We start from the raw sequence: 24,688 nt of genomic DNA, 5'->3' as shown, positions 1-24,688 counted from the left end.
TGAATGATACCAGTTCACTCGAGAAGATGTTATTATTACGTTTAGGGGGTGTTTGGCTGAGCGTTTTGAAAATTGATTATGCGTTTTAAATAATCATAATTAAATAATTAGCTGTTTCAAAACGTGATTTTGCTAAATGGTGTTTGGATTTGATTATGCTGTTTGATGTCGTAATAATTAGATAATCATTTTATGAGTGTTTGGGTAAATCAAATTATTTCACAATAAATCATGTAAAATTACCAAAAGGGGTATTAATTTTAAATAATACAATAAACATTTATTTCATAAATTATAATAAGTATTTTTTTCATAAACTATATAATCTATTACTTACATATATGCTACCAATGTATAGTTTGTAAACACTTTTATTACCGCTCAAATAAAAATAAACATACATTTATTACACTTATAAAGTCCAAAAGTGTAATAAAAATAATAGTAGATCTACACGATTATTTGAAACTGAAGTAGTACTGACATATACATAAAAAAAACGTTCACTTCGCTCTCATAAGATTTCTTGCAATTTCATCTCTTACTACACTCATATATAGATCATCGGCTCTACGGCTTGTACATGGTTCTTCTAGAGTCATAGTGGTGCTAGTAGATGATTCAACATTAAACTCTTGAGTTGGACGATAATTTTCTTGTTGTGCCGTGTTAAATGCTTCATCAAAGTGACCATTCATCCTAATATAGTTGTGAATTGCCATAGATACTATCACGATATTCACTTGTGTTTCATACGAGTAATTTACATGCATATCTTTTAATATTGCCCATCTTGCCTTCCATACTCCAAATGTACGTTCAATCACATTTCTCAACGATGAGTGATGGTAGTTAAATGTCTCCTTCGTTCCTTTAGGAGCACGTTGAGCAGCAGTTTTACCACGATGAAAATCTGGAATATGATAACGAATATTGTTTCCTTTGTACGGAGCAAGATACCCTCTAGTATTTGGATACCCAGCATCAACAACATAGTACTTATCTGTTACATATTATAATATAAAACATTATTACATACATAAATAAAATAAAATCGAAACAACAAAAACTTATAAAAATATTGCATCACTTCTAACCTCCCGTTGGACGCGGAAAATTCACTTCTGGTCTTCGTAATGCTTCTAGAAAAATTCTTGTATCGTGTGCGGTGCCTTCCCAACCGGCCCAAGCAAATGTAAAACACATGTTAAAATCACATGCCGCCATAATATTTTGGGTCGCGTATCCTTTTCTCCCGATATATTTTGCTTGTTCATGCTCTCGAACAGACGCTCTAACATGTGTGCCATCAATAGCTCCAATACAATCCTATAAGTATAAAATATCAATTAATTACTTAAACTATCACATAGATAAGATACAACTGAAATATCAAATGAGCTATATTACATACCTTGAAGATGGATAGTAGCGTGAATTGTTTAAAAGTTGCGGAGATACTTCTTCGTTGTAACGTGTATTTGGCTTAATAATGTCTCCGCTAAGCTTAAGCACTGCTTTCAAAATCATGTGAAAATGTCGATGAATAGTTTCTCCTGAATGATTAAAAGTTTCTTGGGCTAATCTATTTCCGCATCTATGTGCTAGTATTAGCAAAAATATACCAACAGACTCCTCAATTGATACATTATGAGTTAGCTTTACACCGTAACGCATTTTAAGATCAAAACATAAGCTCTTGAACACATCAATATTTAGCCTAAAATCCTCATAACATCTTCGAGGATGACCATTTAATATTTCATGCATAAAAACATTGCCTGTGCGACAAGAGGTGCGACAAGGGATGCGAGTCTTATCCAACTTATTACGACTAATAATTATCCCTTCAATTGCTATACCGCATAATATGTGACGACCCGGGAATTTCCTACCAAATTTAAACTTAATCTTTATATGTGATCCCGACACAATAAGCAAGGTCTGTATGTTGAGTCTCGAAAACTTTGGAACTATGTTTATATATTCAATTACCCTTCGACCATTACCGACGATTCACGAACAATTATTTGTAAATAAAAATGTATAAATAATATATAAATATAAATAAAGTATATATATAATAAAGTACACTTTAATTAATTGGAATTGAAAATGTAAGAATAATAATTAAAATAATAAATTTATTGTTAATATATATATATATATATATATATATATATATATATATATATATATATATATATATATATATGAGTATATATATATAAATATGTTATATTGAAACTATATATGATTGCTATTATAAATATAAAATATGTAAATATTAACTATTCAATAAATGTTATCAAATAATATAATATTACATAAATAATAAATGATATTAAATTTAATTGCAAGTTGAATATAATTATTATATTAATATTATTATCATTACTTTTATTATTGGTAATATTAATATCAATAATTGTATTATTAATATTATTATTCATAACATAATATATATATATATAAATTATTATGTATAAGTTATCATTAATTACTATGATTAAAATCATTATTGTTAGTATTATGATTATTATTATTATTTTTCGTATTAAAAATTATTATTATTATACCTATAACATATTATAGGAATTATTATTATTGGTATTACTATTATATTAATAGTAATGTTATTATAATAATCAAATAGATTATAATCTATAAATACAATTATATAAATAAAAGAGGTATACAAAATTGGATATAAATATAATACATAAATATTGGTATACATATAGATTATAATTATAATTAATGATATAGATATATACAAAAAAAAACAGATATATTTAGAGATACAAATACGGATAAATATATATAATTATATAAATATATAAATACGGTCAATTACATATATATATATATATATATATATATATATATATATATATATATATATATATATATATATATATATATATATATATATATATATATATATATATATATATATCTAGAATTTGGTATTCTGTTCCTATCATTATTAAATTTGTTGTAATTAGTTTTATAACAGCAAACCTGTACGAATCAATCTCAAATGGTCATGATAACAGACAAATTCTGTTAGGGTAGGTTGGAGTTTTCTGCTTGTTTCTTCGATTAAATTATTCGGTCGTACCAATTAGGATAGCAAACAAACGTTAATTGAATTATAGTAACTGTAATTATATTCTGTTAACATTTATATTATACTCTGCTCGTGCAATTTGGCTTAATACAGCAAAATCAGAATTCAATTGAAGAACACAGCTCATTATCTCTGTCCCTCCTACTTTTTCACCAAAATTTTATTTCAAACGATTTCTCAAAATGTAATAATGCAATTTTGTTGGAAACCTTTCACACAATCTATCTGGGAAGTTACAAGATCTAATTTATCCTATCGATCTCTAATTTTGGAGTCAAACTTTTGTGTCAAAAAGTCAAACGTATGAACACTAATCAAATTCGAATTCATATGAACGTTTCAAGGTAAATTGACGATTCCATTAGTTTCTATAAACAAGTTACAAACAAATTCGTGTTATAACCTTTATCCAAATCGTAGCCATTTTAAAAATCAATTTTTTTTTTAAAACTATAGCAGCGACGGCAATGAAGTTCTAATTTTTTTTTTCATTTTTTTTCTTTTGTGTTTTGTTTCTGTTAGTCACCACAGGTCGTCCCTTATTTGATTTAGGAATCTAAAACTCAGTTTTGATTCAGTTTTGATATTAAGATGAGTTCAAGGTCGAATTGTTTGTCTTGAGAAAGAAGATGAACAAAGAGAAGGAAAGATAATAGTTATATATATTTAAGTGGCTATTAAAACTGAAAAACAGAACTGGAGGAGTGGTATGGAGTGATTTCAAGTGAGCGGGTGGTCGAGGGTTCGAACCTCGTCTTAGGTATATCTTTTTTGAGAAAGCTTGGAAAGGGTATATGTTTTTATCTTATTTCTATCATTATTATTATTAGTAGTTAATATTATTATTATTATTATTATTATTATTATTATTATTATTATTATTATTATTATTATTATTATTATTATTATTATTATTATTATTATTATTATTATTATTATTATTATTATTATTATTATTATTATTATTATTATTGTTGTTGTTGTTGTTATAATTGTTAGTATTATTATTATTATTGTTATCATTAATGTTATAAGTATTATTATTGTTATGAAATGTATAATTGTTAAAACTAATATCATTATCATTATTATTATTACCATTACTATTTATTATTAATATTGTCATAATTATTAGTATTATAATTATTATTATTATTATTATTATTATTATTATTATTATTATTATTATTATTATTATTATTATTATTATTATTATTATTATTATTACTATCATAACCCTAGTTACAATATTAATTATTATTAGTATTATTGTTATTACTAATATTAATATCAAAATAATTATTATTATTAAGTAATATGAATAATAATAATATCATTATTAATGAGATTTCTATTATTATTATAAGTACTAGTATTAACAAAAATCATTATTAGTATTAATATTAATGAAATTATTATTATTATTATTAGTAAACCATTATTATTATCAAAACTATTTTTTTTAAACAAATAAATTTTCTGTGCATAAAATATACTTATTACGTATACTATAATTATAATAATATTTTACATAACTATATATATAAAACCTATTAATATTATTTATATAAATACTTACATATAACAAACTATTGATTTTTAAATATAACACTAAACAATTATATATATAAATATGAATATATTAATATAACTATATAAATATTAATCATTATGAATATATACACAAATTAAACATACATAATATATAAATTAAAGATATAATAAATTTATACATATATTGTTCGATTTCAACTATGAATATTAATAAATATACAAATGATATAGGTTCGTGAATCCGAGGTCAAACCTACACTTGTTTAATGTCGTCATATGTATTTTTACTACAAAATACATTAGGTGGGTTTCATTTGCTCCCTTTTACTCTTTACATTTTTGGGCCGAGAATACATGCAAATGCTTTATTAACTGATTTACAATATTTATATGTGTGAGTTTCATTTTCTCCCTTTTTAAATGCTTTTACAATATATATATTTTTGGGACTGAGAATACATGCGCTGCTTTTATAAATGTTTTACGAAATAGACACAAGTAATCGAAACTACATTCTATGGTTGGATTATTGAATCGAATATGCCCCTTTTTATTAAGTCTGGTAATCTAAGAATTAGGGAACAGACACCCTAATTGACACGAATCCTAAAGATAGATCTATTGGGCCTAACAAACCCCATCCAAAGTACCAGATGCTTTAGTACTTCGAAATTTATTTCATGTCCGAAGGAGGATCCCGAATGATGGGGATATTCTTATATGCATCTTGTTAATGTCGGTTACCAGGTGTTCATCCATATGAATGATATTTTTGTCTCTATGCATGGGACGTATATTTATGAGAATCAGAAATGAAATTCTTGTGGTCTATTAACATGATGGAAATGATTATTTATGTTAAACTAATGAACTCACCAACCCTTTTGGTTGATACTTTAAAGCATGTTTATTCTCAGGTACTAAAGAAATCTTTCGCTGTGCATTTGCTCATTTTAAGGATATTACTTGGAGTCATTCATGACATATTTCAAAAGACATTGCATTCGAGTCATTGAGTTCATCAAGATTATTGTTAGTCAATTATAGTTGGATATATTATGAAATGGTATGCATGCCGTCAACTTTTGATGTAATGAAAGTTTGTCTTTTAAAAAAACGAATGCAATGTTTGTAAAATTGTATCATATAGAGGTCAAGTACCTCGCGATGTAACCAACTATTGTGAACCGTTTGTAATCGATATGGACTTCGTCCGGATAGATTAGGACGGGTCTCTACATAATAACAACCATATATTCTCATCAAGGCTGCAATCTTCTTCATCCATAGCATTATTGTCATCATCGACATCAGAATTAATGTCATTCACTAAATCCATCCTATTAGAATCGCCATAATAAAATACATTTAATATCAAATATATTCCTATTACAATACATAATGAGGAAGAAATACCAAATAGTATTTAACATATCAAAAGTTTTATTAAATATCTCAAGCATAACAGAACGAGAACAAGATAAGTAAGCATCCAAGAACCATTAAACACGAAATAATTAACGTAACGGAAACACAATATCATATCACTCATTCATGAGTGAGTAGAGAAAGCTAATCTTGTCAAAGGTACTTTGCGGATACATAAAAGATTCTCTTGCCTCCTTTTTCCACATTATTCGCATTGCTTTGTTAAAATCCAATGAACCTGGCTCAAAACCGGGATATGTAGAAATAATATCCATGCACTCAGAAATAGAAGGAACATGTGAAGCAGTTTGTGTGCTTCTTGATGTTAGTGCTTGCAATACCGTATCCAATTTTTCTTCATATGCCGAAGTCGTCACCGTTTTCCTTTTTTTAGAGCGACTATTATCACTACTACTCGTCTTCTTTCTCTTATCCAACCGTCTTTCAGGAAAGCATATTTCAACATCATCATCTAAATTATCTTCCTCACAATCATCTTTGTCGTCTACATCCACACAATCAATCTCATCTTGATCGTTATCTGAACCTAATTCATTTTGTAATTGCGAAGGGGTCTTAGTCCTATCACCAACTGCAACCGAATCCCGAAACAAAGTCTCATAATACATGTGATACATCTCCAAATTTTTTCCTTTAAATTTTGCAAGATCCGGATTTGCCTTCAAAATATTGAAATTTTATTTATTTTTATAAGGAACTAATAGATAAAAAAAGCTTTGTAAATCATATATTACCTTTATTTTCTTGTCCCACCACTCGGGTGTTGCGTTGATCGTTTTGTTTACTGGATCCCATCCAAGGCCGGACTCAATTCTCATCAGCCGATCAAATAACTTCCAATCTCTTTTCATTGAATCCCAATGGTTTTTAAATTGTCGTTTATCGAAAACCTTTCCCGTTCGACTCGTTAGGTTCACCCAACTTTAGTAAAAGTGGTCCCTGATTTATTCCCATTTTTTACCTCATTGATACATAACTCAAGAAATGCGATATGGGTGTTGTTATCCCAAACTGTTTTTCGAGAATTAACCTTGGATGTGCCGAACTCACATTCGTATTTTCATTATTTGAATCCATATCCTGAATTTTAATAATATTACACCATCCAAACATAAAAAGTTGAATTATATATGATATACCAAATTATATCACAAACATATTACGGAGTATTATACATCAGATAAGTTTTTACATGCATCAACACCTTTATCAATTTATTTTTTACATACATGCAATTGGAGAATGTTACCATGTAGAACCAGCACATGTTAAACTTTGGATAGTAAACTTTTTTCTTATTATTCTTTTACACATTTTATATTTATCGTACATGTGTATAGCAAACAAGGGGGTGATAATGGCTACAGTACTGGATAGCCCCTTATGATCATTCTACATAATCTTATATTATCTATATCTATATAGTCCAAGAATACAATTGATTGCTTTCGTAAAAAAAAAAAAAGAGAGAGAATACAAGTACAACTGACATTGGCAGAACCAAATTCACTAAAATATAGTCTAGCTCAAAGAATCTATAGATATTGATTGGTCACTATCACTGACACATGAGAGAAAATTAATAAATTAATGGAGGTAAAAGGAAAAGAAGAAAAAGAATCTTACCTAAGTGTAGAGTTGCAGAGCACAAAAATTACCGCCGCTGCATGCAAAGAGTAACTTTTAGGGTTCTGTACTTTATTAATTTATAAGGGTATAATGGTACAAAAATTGGCGGGAAAGTTTATAGAAAAGCGCAATTTCCCTGCAGTAACCTCTCCCATACTTTTTGTTTTCTGCGTTTTGGAGCTATAAAAACGTGAATAATCGAGTTTTGACAATTTTTTGCCAAACACTACAAATAACTTATTTGCGATTTCTAAACGCGATAATTAAAAAATCAGGTTCAAGTCGCTAAGCCAAACACCTCCTTAGTAATCATAGCGTGTAGTAGTAGACCATGGTTCAGATCAAAGGAATTCTTCATCTCGTAAAACCTAAAAAAATAAAAATTCAGAATGGAGGGAGAAGACTAATTCTTTAGGGTCTGCTAGGGAAAAACCATTCGGATTCCATCCTCAAGAACTACACGAAAATAGAAAATCTAACTCTAACAGAAATACATATTACCCTTAAAAAATTCGAATCTTCCCATACTTAGTTAGCTGTGGTGTCCAAATTGTGATTTACTTCATCTTCAACTTCCATTGGATTATCTATGTAATGTTTAACTCTGTGACCATTAACCTTAAATTCAATCCCATTTGAATTTATTAATTCTTCTGTTCCGTATGGGAAAACTCTTTTGACTATAAATGGTCCAGACCATCTTGATTTCAATTTTTCAGGAAATAGCTTGAATCGTGAATTGAAAAGAAGAACTCTGTCTCCTTCTTTAAATTCTTTTGAACTTCTGATTCTTTTATCATGCCATTTCTTTGTTATTTCTTTATAGATTAACGAATTTTCATATGATTCATGTCTTAATTCTTCTAATTCGTTTAGTTGACTTAACCGTAGACGTCCGGCTTCATGTAAATCAAGATTACATGTCTTCAAAGCCCAAAATTCTTTGTGCTCAATTTCTACTGGAAGGTGACATGCTTTTCTGTAAACAAGTTTAAAAGGTGTGATTCCAATTGGAGTTTTGTAGGCTTTTCTAAAAGCCCAGAGTGCATCCTCCAATTTCATGGACCATTCCTTCGGATTTGATCCTACAATTTTCTCTAGAATACGTTTTAATGCTCGGTTGGTATTTTCAACTTGTCTACTTGTTTGTGGATGATAAGCAGTTGAGATTTTATGAGTTACTCCATATCTTTTGAGAACTTTCTCAAGTTGATTGTTACAAAAATGAGTACCCCGATCGCTTATTAAAGCTTTCGGTGTTCCAAACCTTGCAAAAAAGATGTTTTAAAAAGTTGACTACAACTCGTGCATCGTTAGTTGGGAGAGCTTGTGCTTCCGCCCATTTAGATACATAATCAATGGCAACGAGAATGTAGAGATTATTATGAGATTTTGGAAATGGACCCATAAAGTCAATACCCCAAACGTCAAATATTTCACATACTTGAATGACATTTTGTAGCATTTTATCACGTTGACTTATTTTTCCGGCCCTTTGACAAGCATCACTGGATTTGCAAAGAAGGTGTGCGTCTTTGAAAATTGTAGGCCAATAGAATCCCGCGTCATTAACTTTTCTTGCTGTGAGTTGAGGCCCATAATGCCCTCCTGTTGGTCCTGTGTGATAATGGTTTAAGATTTTACTAGCTTCTTCTCCGAATACACATCGGCGTATTATTCCATCGGGACAACTTTTAAACAAATGTGGATCTTTCCAGAAATAGTGTTTTATATCACTAAAGAATTTCTTTCGTTTTTGGTACGACAACCCTTTTTCAAGGAATCCACATACTAAGTAGTTTGCATAGTATGTAAACCATGGAATTTTATTATAATCGATTTTCAAAAGATATTCATCAGGAAAATTGTCTTGTATAGCCGATTCATTTAGAACTTCTAATTCGGGATTTTCAAGACGAGAAAGATGATCAGCGGCGAGATTTTCTGCTCCCTTTTTGTCTCGGATTTCAATATCGAACTCTTGTAAGAGTAAGATCCAACGGATTAATCGTGGTTTGGCATCTTGTTTTGAAAATAGGTATCTAAGAGTAGAATGGTCGGTATAGATCACCGTTTTAGCTAGATCGAGATATGAATGAAATTTGTCAAAAGCAAAGACAATAGCAAGGAGTTCTTTTTCAGTAGTTGTGTAATTCGTTTGTGCTCCTTGTAATGTCCTACTTGCGTAATAAATAGGTTTAAATTGTTTTTCAATCCTTTGTCCTAAAACGGCTCCCATTGCAAAATCACTTGCATCGCATATGAGTTCAAATGGTAGATTCTAATTTGGAGTTATCATGATAGACGCATTAGTGAGTTTTTCTCTAAGAATATTAAAAGATTTGATGCATTCATCCGAAAAGATGAATGGAGCATCCTTTTCTAGGAGTTTATTCATAGGAGTGGCAATTTTAGAAAATCTTTTATGAAACGTCGGTAAAAACCAGCATGCCCTAGAAAACTCCTAACTCCTCTAACATTGGTGGGATGTGGAAGTTTAGCAATTACATCTACTTTAGCTCTATCTACTTCAATTCCTTCCTTTGAAATTTTATGACCAAGGATGATGCCTTCTCTAACCATGAAATGGCATTTCTCCCAATTAAGAACTAGATTTGATTGCTCGCATCTAATAAGCATTCGTTCAAGATTAACTAGACATGTTTCAAAAGTATCACCGAAGACTAAAAAGTCATCCATGAAAACTTCCATGCATTCTTCTATCATGTCATGAAAATTCGCCATCATGCACCTTTGAAAGGTTGCAGGGGCGTTGCATAGTCTAAATGGCATGCGTTTGTAAACAAAAGTACCATAAGGGCATGTGAATGTGGTTTTCTCTTGGTCTTCGGGTGCTATTGGAATTTGAAAATATCCGGAAAAACCGTCAAGAAAACAATAGTAACTGTTCTCGGCTAACCTTTCCAACATTTGATCAATGAAAGGTAAGGAAAAGTGATCTTTTCTGATGGCGTCATTTAATTTTCTATAATCAATACAAACACGCCATCCTGTTATAGTCCTAGTAGGAATAAGCTCGTTTTTTTCATTTGTGATAACAGTCATGCCACCCTTCTTAGGTACGCATTGAACTGGGCTTACCCATGGACTATCAGAGATTGGATAAATTAAACCTGCATCTAGTAGTTTAATAATTTCTTTCTTAACAACATCTTTCATATTAGGATTTAGTCTTCGTTGGCGTTACACATACGTTTTATGACCTTCTTCCATAAGGATTTTATGTGTGCAATACGAAGGACTTATGCCTTTAATGTCATGAATCTTCCATGCAATAGCTAGTTTATGAGCTTTTAGCACAGAAATGAGTTGAGATTTTTCATTTTCTGTAAGAGAAGACGATATTATTACAGGTAATTCAGATTCACCATGTAAATAAGTATATTCCAAATGGTTTGGAAGTGGCTTTAACTCTAATGTCGGTGGTTCTTCTATCGATGATTTGTATCGATATCTGTCTTCTTCTTTTAACATTTGAATTTCTTCTGTTGTTGGTTCATATCCATTAGCCATGAGTGTAGCTAACATTTCAGCTTCATTAATTGGTTCAGTTCCTTCTCCTAAAGAACATTATCCTGTTCCTTGTAATTCTGGAAATTCTTCTAACAATTCTGCATGTGAATCTATAGTTTGAATATAATAACATGTATCATCTGTAGATTGCGGTTGTTGCATGGCTCTATCAACAGAAAAGGTAACACTCTCGTCCTCTATACTTAGGGTCAGTTTCTTACCAAACACATCTATTATTGCTTTAGCTGTGTTTAAGAATGGTCTTCCTAATATGAGAGGAACTCGAGAATTTTCTTCCATGTCCAGAATAACAAAATCTACTAGAAATACTAAAGTACCAACTTTAACTAGTATGTTTTCCATTATCCTTCTAGGATATTTTACTGATCGATTGGCTAGTTGTATACTTATTCTTGTTGGTTTCAATTATCCAAGGTCTAGTTTTGTAGTGACCCGAACTTTTCCATGTTTATATATATTAAATGAAATTTATATTTATATGATTAAGTGTTTCCAACATGTTTAGCAATCAAACTTGTTAAGACTTGATTAATTGAAATAGGTTTTATATAGACAATTGACCACCCAAGTTGACCGGTGATTCACGAATGTTAAATCTTGTGGTCTATTATTTCGATTGATAAATATATAGGTTAAACCTATAACTCACCAACATTTTTGTTGACGTTTAAAGCATGTTTATTCTCAGGTAATTATTAAGAGCTTTCGCTGTTGCATACTAAAATAAGGACAAGATTTGAAGTCCATGCTTGTATGATATTATGTAAAAACTACATTCAAGAAACTTATTTTTGATGTAATATATTCTTATTGTAAACCATTATGAAATGGTCGTGTGTAAACGGTATATTTTAGATTATCATTATTTGATAATCTACGTAATGTTTTTTTAAACCTTTATCGATAAAATAAAGGTTATGGTTGTTTTAAAAATGAATGCAGTCTTCGAAAAACGTCTCATATAGAGGTCAAAACCTCGAAATCAATTAATATGGAACGTTTATAATCAATATGAACGGGACATTTCAGTTGGTATCCGAGCGTTGGTCTTAGAGAACCAGAAATTTGCATTAGTGTGTCTTATCGAGTTTGTTAGAATACATTAGTGAGTCTGGACTTCGATCGTGTTTTCTTTAAAAACGATTGCTTAACACTTTTGTGGGAAACTATATATTATTAACATGTAAATATTATGTGATATATTAACCTCTTAATATGTTTGATATTGTGTGATAGATGTCTACCACTAGTACAAATCCCATCGAGTCACCTAATAATAATGAAGAGTCGAATATAATTTGGGAAGATTCACAAATTCCCGAAGAGGAACCGGAAGAAGAGGAACCGGAAGAAGAGGAACCGGAAGAAGAGGAATCATAAGAGGAGGAACCGGAAGAAGAAGAGGTTCCGGAGGAAGAAATATTGATACCTATAGTAAATCGATTAAATAAAAGAAAATCCTCAACCAACGGACCAAAGTTAATAATGGTCAATGGTGTTTTCGCCAAGGAAGCAAAATATTGGGAAGATTATCAATTTTCTGATGAATCGGATCCCGATGAGGATTCCGATGATGTTATAGAAATTACCTCGACCCAATTTAATAAAGCAAAAGAAAATAATAAGGGAAAAGGTATAAAAATAGAGAAACCCGATTCCAACCCCGATGAACTTTATATGTATCGGCAACATCCGTATTTCCTAAAATGTAACAATGACCCGGGAACCTCTAAACCACCAGGTTTTTCTAAACCATTGTGGAAAATGACATCTCGTATTAGGGGAGCATCATATATCCCTAGGAAATTAGCAAAACGAACCAAGTCCAAAGAAAAAGAAACGAGTGAGTTGGATTAAAGAGTTGTAATCATCTTGTGTAATATATGTAATATAGTGTGCTTGTACTTTTATGTTCTATGTAAAAATTTCTTGTATTGTTTGTTAATTATCTTTTACGAATCTAATCCTTGTCTATTTTATAGTATAAAAACAAAGTGGACGTTAAGGGTAGACAACCGAATATTTTAGAAGACCTACCAGAGGATATGATTGAGGAAATCTTGTCTAGAGTCGATCAGAATTCATCAGCACATTTAGTTATGGCGAAATTAACTTGTAAAACATTTGAAAGACTTTCCAGAAATGCCTTAGTTTATAAAAGGCTTTCCTTTGATAGGTGGGGTATATCACATTGGGGAGACCGTAAGTTACGCCGTGTTTTCTTTAAAGCGTTAAATGCGGGGAACCCAAATGCAATCTTACGCTACGGGTTAAGAACCTATTTTGACTCAACATATCCCAACATAGGATTTCGTGCATTAGAAAGAGCTTCTAACATGCAACATAAAGATGCATGTTATGCTTACGGGTTAGTGATGTTCGCTTCTTACCAAAGTGAGAAAAAGAACATCGGATTGCAGCTTTTAAATAAAACCTTCCCACAAGTGACGGATTCAGTAGTTGGGGTGAGAAACAAGGTTTTTAGATTGTTACGGGGCTGTTGGACATTACGAAACCCTCGTCCTTTTGACGACATTACAACATGCTGTCTTGTCAACGGTCACAACGGTTATGTTCCACAAGACCAAGGATGGGAAGTAGTCATAGTAAAACCAGAATGCATAACTTATTTCTGGATGTATGAATTACGTGTCTTTATTGCCTTTGTTGAACGACTTGCGTATTAACTAGAATTGTCTTCGCAACTGTTTTGTATCAGAGTTTTTATGTGCTATATTTCATGCTATATGTAAAATAGCGGTATTGTAAGTTTGCAAAATATTGTATAAAAGTTTGAATTTGAAATATTATTATAATCAGTTTTCATATAGAATTGTAGTAGTTAAATTGTATGTTAGCTACTAAGTATGAACTTAACGGGTAGGTATTACCCGAATTTAAACTTATAAAACGCTAATATGAAGAAAAAGCTTTTATAAATGAGTTTATATTATGCTACAAAATACTATTGACTACTCTTAAATTCTATATGATTAACTCAATTCTTTTGGCTATTTTTGAAGGAAATGGCACCGGCGACTCGTCAGAATTTGAACATGAGCGAGGAAGACTTCCGTGTTTTCCTTGCAGCAAACATAGCCGCAGTACATGCTGCGATGAAAAATAACAATAACTCTGGGTCTAGCAGTGGAGTTAACTCCACAGGAAATCGTGTAGGATGCTCCTACAAGGCTTTCACCGCCTGTAAACCTCTGGAATTCGATGGAACTGAAGGACCAGTCGGACTGAAACGATGGACTGAAAAGGTTGAATCTGTGTTTGTTATAAGCAAATGTGCTGAGGAAGATAAGGTAAAGTAAGCCACGCATACCTTCACAGGTACTGTGTTAACATGGTGGAATACCTATCTCGAACAAGTGCTGCTTACGCACTACCGTGGTCAGCATTCAAACACTTAATGAACGAACAGTACCGTCCCAAAAACGAGGTCAATAAGCTCAAGGTAGAGCTTAGAGGGTTACGAACACAAGGGTTTGATATTACCACGTACGAACGACGATTCACAGAGTTGTACCTATTATGTCCGGGAGCGTTCAAAGATGAAGAAGAGAAAATTGACGCATTTGTAAAAGGGTTACCGGAAAGGATCCAAGAGGATATAAGTTCACACGAGCCCACCTCCATACAAAAGGCAAGTCAAATGGCTCATAAACTTATAAATCAAATTGAGGAAAGGATTAAAGAACAGGCGGCCGAAGAAGCCAATACGAAATAAGTCAAGAGGAAATGGGAAGAAACCAGTGACAAGGGTCACAATTTCAATAATCAACCCAACAATCATAACTACAATCGCACCAATTTTTGCAACAACAATAACCACCCCTACAACAACTACAACAACCGTTTCAACAACAATAACAACCGCAACAACAACAATCCCAACAATAACAACAAGAGGCAGAAATTCTGCCAGAGATGTGAAGGAAACCATCCAACTGGGCTATGTACAGCAGTGTGTACTAAGTGTACTAGAAAGGGCCATGGTGCGACAAAGTGTGAAATCTACGGATTAATGGCTAAGGGAAAAAATAATGCCGGTACAAGTTCGGCAGACATTACCTGTTTCGAATGCGGGAAGAAGGGCCATTACAAAAATATGTGTCCAAATCAGGGGGATAATAATGGGCAAGGCCGAGGAAGAGTCTTCAACATTAATGCGGTCGAAGCGCAGGAAGACCTGGAGCTTGTTACGGGTACGTTTCTTATTGACAATACATCTGCTTATGTTTTATTTGATTCGGGTGCGGATAGAAGCTATATGAGTAGAGATTTTTGTGCTAAGTTAAGTTACCCATTGACACCTTTGGATAGTAAATTTTTACTCGAATTAGCAAACGGTAAATTAATTTCAGCAGATAATATATGCCGGGATAGAGAAATTAAACTGGGGGATGAAACGTTTAAAATTGATTTAATACCAGTCGAGTTAGGGAGTTTTGATGTGATAATCGGCATGGACTGGTTGAAAGAGGTGAAAGTAGAGATCGTATGTTACAAAAATGCAATTCGCATTGTACGAGAAGAAGGAAAACCCTTAATGGTGTACGGAGAAAAGAGCAACGCGAAGCTAAATCTTATTAGTAATTTGAAGGCACAAAAGCTAATAAGAAAGGGTTGCTATGCTATTCTAGCACACGTTGAGAAAGTACAAATTGAAGAAAAGAGCATCAATGATGTTCCCATCGCAAAAGAATTTCCCGATGTATTTCCGAAAGAATTACCGGGATTACCTCCACACCGATCCGTTGAATTTCAAATAGATCTTGTACCGGGAGCTGCACCAATAGCTCGTGCTCCATACAGACTCGTACCCAGCGAAATGAAGGAACTTCAAATCCAATTACAAGAACTTCTAGAACGTGGTTTCATACGACCAAGTACATCACCATGGGGAGCTCCTGTTTTATTTGTCAAGAAGAAGGATGGCACATTTAGGTTGTGTATCGACTACCGAGAGTTGAACAAACTTACCATCAAGAACCGTTACCCACTACCGAGAATCGATGACTTATTTGATCAATTACAAGGCTCGTCAGTTTATTCGAAGATTGATTTACGTTCTGGGTATCATCAAATGCAGGTGAAGGAGGACGATATTCCGAAGACTGCTTTCAGAACGCGTTACGGTCATTACGAGTTTATGGTTATGCCATTTAGATTGACTAATGCACCAGCTGTGTTCATGGACCTCATGAACCGTATGTGTGGGCCATATCTCGACAAGTTTGTCATTGTTTTCATTGATGACATACTTATCTACTCAAAGAATGATCAAGAGCACGGAGAACATTTGAGAAAAGTGCTAGAGTTGTTGAGGAAAGAAAAACTGTGCGCTAAGTTTTCATAGTGTGCATTTTGGTTAGAAGAAGTTCAATTCCTCGGTCACATAGTGAACAAAGAAGGTATTCAGGTGGATCCGGCAAAGATTGAGAACGTTGAAAAGTGGGAAACCCCTAAAACTCCGAAGTACATACGCCAATTTTTAGGACTAGCTGGTTACTACAGAAGGTTCATCCAAGATTTTTCCAAAATAGCAAAACCCTTGACTGCATTAACGCATAAAGGGAAGAAATTTGAATGGAAGGATGAACAAGAAAAAGTGTTTCAATTGTTGAAGAAAAAGTTAACTACGGCACCTATATTGTCATTACCTGAAGGGAATGATGATTTTGTGATATATTGTGACGCCTTAAAGCAAGGTCTTGGTTGTGTATTAATGCAACGAACGAAGGTAATTGCTTATGCGTCTAGACAATTGAAGATTCACGAGCAGAATTATACGACGCATGATTTGGAATTAGGCGCGGTTGTTTTTGCATTAAAAACTTGGAGGCACTACTTATATGGGGTCAAAAGTATTATATATACCGACCACAAAAGTCTTCAACACATATTTAATCAGAAACAACTGAACATGAGGCCGCGCAGGTGGATTGAATTGCTGAATGATTATGACTTTGAGATTCGTTACCACCCAGGAAAGGCAAATGTGGTAGCCGACGCCTTGAGCAGAAAGGACAGAGAAACTATTCGAGTAAAAGCTATGAATATAATGATTCACACTAACCTTACTACTCAAATAAAGGAGGCGCAACAAGGAGTTTTAAAAGAGGGAAATTTAAAGGATGAAATACCCAAAGGATCGGAGAAGCATTTTAATATTCGGGAAGACGGAACCCGGTATAGGGCTGAAAGGATTTGGGTACCAAAATTTGGAGATATGAGAGAAATGATACTTAGAGAAGCTCATAAAACTAGATACTCAATACATCCTGGAACGGGGAAGATGTACAAAGATCTCAAGAAACATTTTTGGTGGCCAGGTATGAAAGCCGTTGTTGCTAAATACGTAGGGGAATGTTTGACGTGTTCTAAGGTCAAAGCTGAACATCAGAAACCATCAGGTCTACTTCAACAACCCGAAATCCCGAAATAGAAATGGGAAAACATTACCATGGATTTCATCACTAAATTTCCAAGGACTGCAAGTGGTTTTGATACTATTTGGGTAATTGTTGATCGTCTCACCAAATCAGCACACTTCCTGCTAATAAGAGAAGATGACAAGATGGAGAAGTTAGCACGACTGTATAAGAAGGAAGTCGTCTCCAGACATGGAATACCAATCTCTATTATCTCTGATAGGGATGGCAGATTTGTTTCAAGGTTTTGGCAGACATTACAACAACCATTGGGAACTCGTCTAGACATGAGTACTGCCTATCATCTACAAACCGATGGGCAGAGCGTAAGGACGATACAAACGCTTGAAGACATGATACGAGCATGTGTTATTGATTTCAGAAACAGTTGGGATCGACACCTATCGTTAGCATAATTTTCTTACAACAACAGCTACCATTCAAGCATTGAGATGGCACCGTTTGAAGCACTTTATGGTAGAAAGTGAAGGTCTCCGATTTGTTGGAGTGAAGTGGGGGATAGACAGATTATGGGTCCGGAGATAATACAAGAAACTACCGAGAAGATCATCCAAATTCAACAACGGTTGAAAACCGCCCAAAGTCGACAAAAGAGCAATGCTGACATTAAAAGAAAAGATATAGAATTTGAAATTGGAGAAATGGTCATGCTTAAAGTTGCACCTTGGAAAGGTGTTGTTCGATTTGGTAAACGAGGGAAATTAAATCCAAGGTATATTGGACCATTCAAGGTTATTGATCATGTCGGACCAGTAGCTTACCGACTTGAGTTACCTCAGCAACTCGCCAATGTACATAATACCTTTCACGTCTTGAATCTAAAGAAGTGCTTAGCTAAAGAATATCTCACTATTCCTTTAGACGAAATTAAAATCAATAAAAAACTACAATTCATCGAAGAACCCATCGAAATAATGGATCGTGAGGTTAAAAGACTTATGCAAAACAAGATACCAATTGTTAAGGTTCGATGGAATGCTCGTAGAGGACCCGAGTTCACCTGGGAATGAGAATATTAGATGAAAAAGAAATACTCGCACTTATTTCCAGAAGATACGTCAACACCTCCAACTGCTTAAAATTTCGGGACACAATTTATTTAACGGGTAGGTACTGTAGTGACCCGAACTTTTCCATGTTTATATATATTAAATGAAATTGATATTTATATGATTAAGTGTTTCCAATATGTTAAGCAATCAAACTTGGTAAGACTTGATTAATTGAAATAGGTTTTATATAGACAATTGACCACCCAAGTTGACCGGTGATTCACGAACGTTAAAACTTGTAAAAACTATATGATGTCATATATATAAATATATTTATAGTTAATATGGTATTATGATAAGTAAACATATCATTAATGAAATGTCCCGTTCTTATTGATTAAAAACGTTCCATATTAATTGATTTCGTTGCGAGGTTTTGACCTCTATATGAGACGTTTTTCAAAGACTGCATTCATTTTTAAAACAAACCATAACCTTTATTTCATAGATAAAGGTTTTAAAAAAAACTTTACGTAGATTATCAAATAATGATAATCTAAAATATCCTGTTTACACACGACCATTACATAATGGTTTACAATACAAATATGTTACAACAAAATAAGTTTCTTGAATGAAATTTTTACACAATATCATACAAGCATGGACTCCAAATCTCGTCCTTATTTAAGTATGCGACAGCGGAAGCTCTTAATAATCACCTGAGAATAAACATGCTTAAAACGTCAACAAAAATGTTGGTGAGTTATAGGTTTAACCTATATATATATATATCAAATCATAATAATAGACCACAAGATTTCATATTTCAATACACATCCCATACATAGAGATAAAAATCATTCATATGGTGAACACCTGGTAACCGATATTAACAAGATGCATATATAAGAATATCCCCATCATTCCGTGACACCCTTCGGATATGATATAAATTTCGAAGTACTAAAGCATCCGGTACTTTGGATGGGGTTTGTTAGGCCCAATAGATCTATCTTTAGGATTCGCGTCAATTAGGGTGTCTGTTCCCTAATTCTTAGATTACCAGACTTAATAAAAAGGGGCATATTCGATTTCGATAATTCAACCATAGAATGTAGTTTCACGTACTTGTGTCTATTTTGTAAATCATTTATAAAACTTGCATGTATTCTCATCCCAAAAATATTAGATTTTAAAAGTGGGATTATAACTCACTTTCACAGATTTTTACTTCGTCGGGAAGTAAGACTTGGCCACTGGTTGATTCACGAACCTATAACAATATATACATATATATCAAAGTATGTTCAAAATATATTTACAACACTTTTAATATATTTTGATGTTTTAAGTTTATTAAGTCAGCTGTCCTCGTTAGTAACCTACAACTAGTTGTCCACAGTTAGATGTACAGAAATAAATCGATAAATATTATCTTGAATCAATCCACGACCCAGTGTATACGTATCTCAGTATTGATCACAACTCAAACTATATATATTTTGGAATCAACCTCAACCCTGTATAGCTAACTCCAACATTCACATATAGAGTGTCTATGGTTGTTCCGAAATATATATAGATGTGTCGACATGATAGGTTGAAACATTGTATACGTGTCTATGATATCTCAAGATTACATAATATACAATACAAGTTGATTAAGTTATGGTTGGAATAGATTTGTTACCAATTTTCACGTAGCTAAAATGAGAAAAATTATCCAATCTTGTTTTACCCATAACTTCTTCATTTTAAATCCGTTTTGAGTGAATCAAATTGCTATGGTTTCATATTGAACTATATTTTATGAATATAAACAGAAAAAGTATAGATTTATAGTCGGAAAAATAAGTTACAAGTCGTTTTTGTAAAGGTAGTCATTTCAGTCGAAAGAACGACGTCTAGATGACCATTTTAGAAAACATACTTCCACTTTGAGTTTAACCATAATTTTTGGATATAGTTTCATGTTCATAATAAAAATCATTTTCTCAGAATAACAAATTTTAAATCAAAGTTTATCATAGTTTTTAATTAACTAACCCAAAACAGCCCGCGGTGTTACTACGACGACGTAAATCCGGTTTTACGGTGTATTTCGTGTTTCTGGGTTTTAAATCACTAAGTTAGCATATAATATAGATATAGAACATGTTTTTAGTTGATTTTAAAAGTCAAGTTAGAAGGATTAACTTTTGTTTGCGAACAAGTTTAGAATTAACTAAACTATGTTCTAGTGATTACAAGTTTAAACCTTCGAATAAGATAGCTTTATATATATGAATCGAATGATGTTATGAACATCATTACTACCTTAAGTTCCTTGGATAAACCTACTGGAAAAGGGAAAAATGGATCTAGCTTCAACGGATCCTTGGATGGCTCGAAGTTCTTGAAGCAGAATCATGACACGAAAACAAGTTCAAGTAAGATCATCACTTGAAATAAGATTGTTATAGTTATAGAAATTGAACCAAAGTTTGAATATGATTATTACCTTGTATTAGAATGATAACCTACTGTAAGAAACAAAGATTTCTTGAGGTTGGATGATCACCTTACAAGATTGGAAGTGAGCTAGCAAACTTGAAAGTATTCTTGATTTTATGTAACTAGAACTTGTAGAATATATGAAGAACACTTAGAACTTGAAGATAGAACTTGAGAGAGATCAATTATATGAAGAAAATTGAAGAATGAAAGTGTTTGTAGGTGTTTTTGGTTGTTGGTGTATGGATTAGATATAAAGGATATGTAATTTTGTTTTCATGTAAATAAGTCATGAATGATTACTCATATTTTTGTAATTTTATGAGATATTTCATGCTAGTTGCCAAATGATGGTTCCCACATGTGTTAGATAACTCACATGGGCTGCTAAGAGCTGATAATTGGAGTGTATATACCAATAGTACATACATCTAAAAGCTGTGTATTGTACGAGTACGAATACGGGTGCATACGAGTAGAATTGTTGATGAAACTGAACGCGGATGTAATTGTAAGCATTTTTGTTAAGTAGAAGTATTTTGATAAGTGTATTGAAGTCTTTCAAAAGTGTATAAATACATATTAAAACACTACATGTATATACATTTTAACAGAGTCGTTAAGTCATCGTTAGTCGTTACATGTAAGTGTTGTTTTGAAACCTTTAGGTTAACGATCTTGTTAAATGTTGTTAACCCAATGTTTATAATATCAAATGAGATTTTAAATTATTATATTATCATGATATTATCATGTATGAATATCTCTTAATATGATATATATACATTAAATGTCTTTACAACGATAATCGTTACATATATGTCTCGTTTAAAAATCATTAAGTTAGTAGTCTTGTTTTTACATATGTAGTTCATTGTTAATATACTTAATGATATGTTTACTTATCATAGTATCATGTTAACTATATATATATCCATATATATGTCATCATATAGTTTTTACAAGTTTTAACGTTCGTGAATTACCGGTCAACTTGGGTGGTCAATTGTCTATATGAAACATATTTCAATTAATCAAGTCTTAACAAGTTTGATTGCTTAACATGTTGGAAACATTTAATCATGTAAATATCAATCTCAATTAATATATATAAACATGGAAAATTTCGGGTCACTACAGTACCTACCCGTTAAATAAATTTCGTCCCGAAATTTTAAGCTGTTGAAGGTGTTGACGAATCTTCTGGAAATAGATGCGGGTATTTCTTCTTCATCTGATCTTCACGCTCCCAGGTGAACTCGGGTCCTCTACGAGCATTCCATCGAACCTTAACAATTGGTATCTTGTTTTGCTTAAGTCTTTTAACCTCACGATCCATTATTTCGACGGGTTCTTCGATGAATTGGAGTTTTTCGTTGATTTGGATTTCATCTAACGGAATAGTGAGATCTTCTTAAGCAAAACATTTCTTCAAATTCGAGACGTGGAAAGTGTTATGTACAGCCGCGAGTTGTTGAGGTAACTCAAGTCGGTAAGCTACTGGTCCGACACGATCAATAATCTTGAATGGTCCAATATACCTTGGATTTAATTTCCCTCGTTTACCAAATCGAACAACGCCTTTCCAAGGTGCAACTTTAAGCATAACCATCTCTCCAATTTCAAATTCTATATCTTTTCTTTTAATGTCAGCGTAGCTCTTTTGTCGACTTTGGGCGGTTTTCAACCGTTGTTGAATTTGGATGATCTTCTCGGTAGTTTCTTGTATAATCTCCGGACCCGTAATCTGTCTATCCCCACTTCACTCCAACAAATCGGAGACCTGCACTTTCTACCATAAAGTGCTTCAAACGGTGCCATCTCAATGCTTGAATGGTAGCTGTTGTTGTAGGAAAATTCTGCTAACAGTAGATGTCGATCCCAACTGTTTCCGAAATCAATAACACATGCTCGTAGCATGTCTTCAAGCATTTGTATCGTCCTTTCGCTCTGCCCATCAGTTTGTGGATGATAGGCAGTACTCATGTCTAGACGAGTTCCTAATGCTTGCTGTAATGTCTGCCAGAATCTTGAAATAAATCTGCCATCCCTATCAGAGATAATAGAGATTGGTATTCCATGTCTGGAGACGACTTTCTTCAAATACAGTCGTGCTAACTTCTCCATCTTGTCATCTTCTCTTATTGGCAGGAAGTGTGCTGATTTGGTGAGACGATCAACTATTACCCAGATAGTATCAAAACCACTTGCAGTCCTTGGCAATTTAGTGATGAAATCCATGGTAATGTTTTCCCATTTCCATTCCGGGATTTCGGGTTGTTGAAGTAGACCTGATGGTTTCTGATTCTCAGCTTTGACCTTAGAACACGTCAAACATTCTCCTACATATTTAGCAACATCGGCTTTCATACCCGGCCACCAAAAATGTTTCTTGAGATCCTTGTACATCTTCCCCGTTCCAGGATGTATTGAGTATCTGGTTTTATGAGCTTCTCTAAGTACCATTTCTCTCATATCTCCAAATTTTGGTACCCAAATCCTTTCAGCCCTATACCGGGTTCCGTCTTCCCGAATATTAAGATGCTTCTCCGATCCTTTGGGTATTTCATCCTTTAAATTTCCCTCTTTTAAAACTCCTTGTTGCGCCTCCTTTATTTGAGTAGTAAGGTTATTATGAATCATTATATTCATAGATTTTACTCGAATGGGTTCTCTGTCCTTCCTGCTCAAGGCATCGGCTACCACATTTGCCTTCTCCGGGTGGTAACGAATCTCAAAGTCGTAATCATTCAACAATTCAATCCACCTACGCTGCCTCATATTTAGTTGTTTCTGATTAAATATGTGTTGAAGACTTTTGTGGTCGGTATATATAATACTTTTGACCCCATATAAGTAGTGCCTCCAAGTCTTTAATGCAAAAACAACCGCGCCTAATTCCAAATCATGCGTCGTATAATTTTGTTCGTGAATCTTCAATTGTCTAGACGCATAAGCAATCACCTTCGTTCATTGCATTAATACACAACCGAGACCTTGCTTTGATGCGTCACAATAAATCACAAAATCATCATTTCCTTCAGGCAATGACAATATAGGTGCCGTAGTTAGCTTTTTCTTCAATAACTGAAATGCTTTCTCTTGTTCATCATTCCATTCAAATTTCTTCCCTTTATGCGTTAATGCAGTCAAGGGTTTTGCTATTCTGGAAAAGTCTTGGATGAACCTTCTGTAGTAACCAGCTAATCCTAAAAACTGGCGTATGTGTTTCGGAGTTTTCGGGGTTTCCCACTTTTCAACAGTTTCTATCTTTGCCGGATCCACCTTAATACCTTCTTTGTTCACTATGTGACCGAGGAATTGAACTTCTTCCAACCAAAATGCACACTTTGAAAACTTAGCGTACAATTCTTCCTTCCTCAATACTTCTAACACCTTTCTCAAATGTTCACCAT

At 32.9% G+C, this 24,688-nt stretch overlaps 1 protein-coding gene across 1 annotated transcript; it reads right to left on the bottom strand.

Annotated features, from left to right (window-relative positions):
* Nucleotides 1–503: 503 nt before the first annotated feature.
* Nucleotides 504–1,677, bottom strand: LOC139888528 (uncharacterized). The gene is made up of 3 exons (XM_071871533.1): nucleotides 1,462–1,677; nucleotides 1,098–1,329; nucleotides 504–1,003 (listed from the first exon to the last, which is right to left on the bottom strand). Exons 1-3 carry the CDS (start codon nucleotides 1,675–1,677, stop codon nucleotides 504–506), a joined length of 948 nt encoding a protein of 315 aa, XP_071727634.1.
* Nucleotides 1,678–24,688: the final 23,011 nt, after the last annotated feature.

Source organism: Rutidosis leptorrhynchoides, chromosome 2 (assembly GCF_046630445.1).
Source record: "Rutidosis leptorrhynchoides isolate AG116_Rl617_1_P2 chromosome 2, CSIRO_AGI_Rlap_v1, whole genome shotgun sequence".
Classification (NCBI taxonomy): domain Eukaryota; kingdom Viridiplantae; phylum Streptophyta; class Magnoliopsida; order Asterales; family Asteraceae; genus Rutidosis; species Rutidosis leptorrhynchoides.
This window is presented reverse-complemented; position numbering and strand designations above follow the sequence as displayed.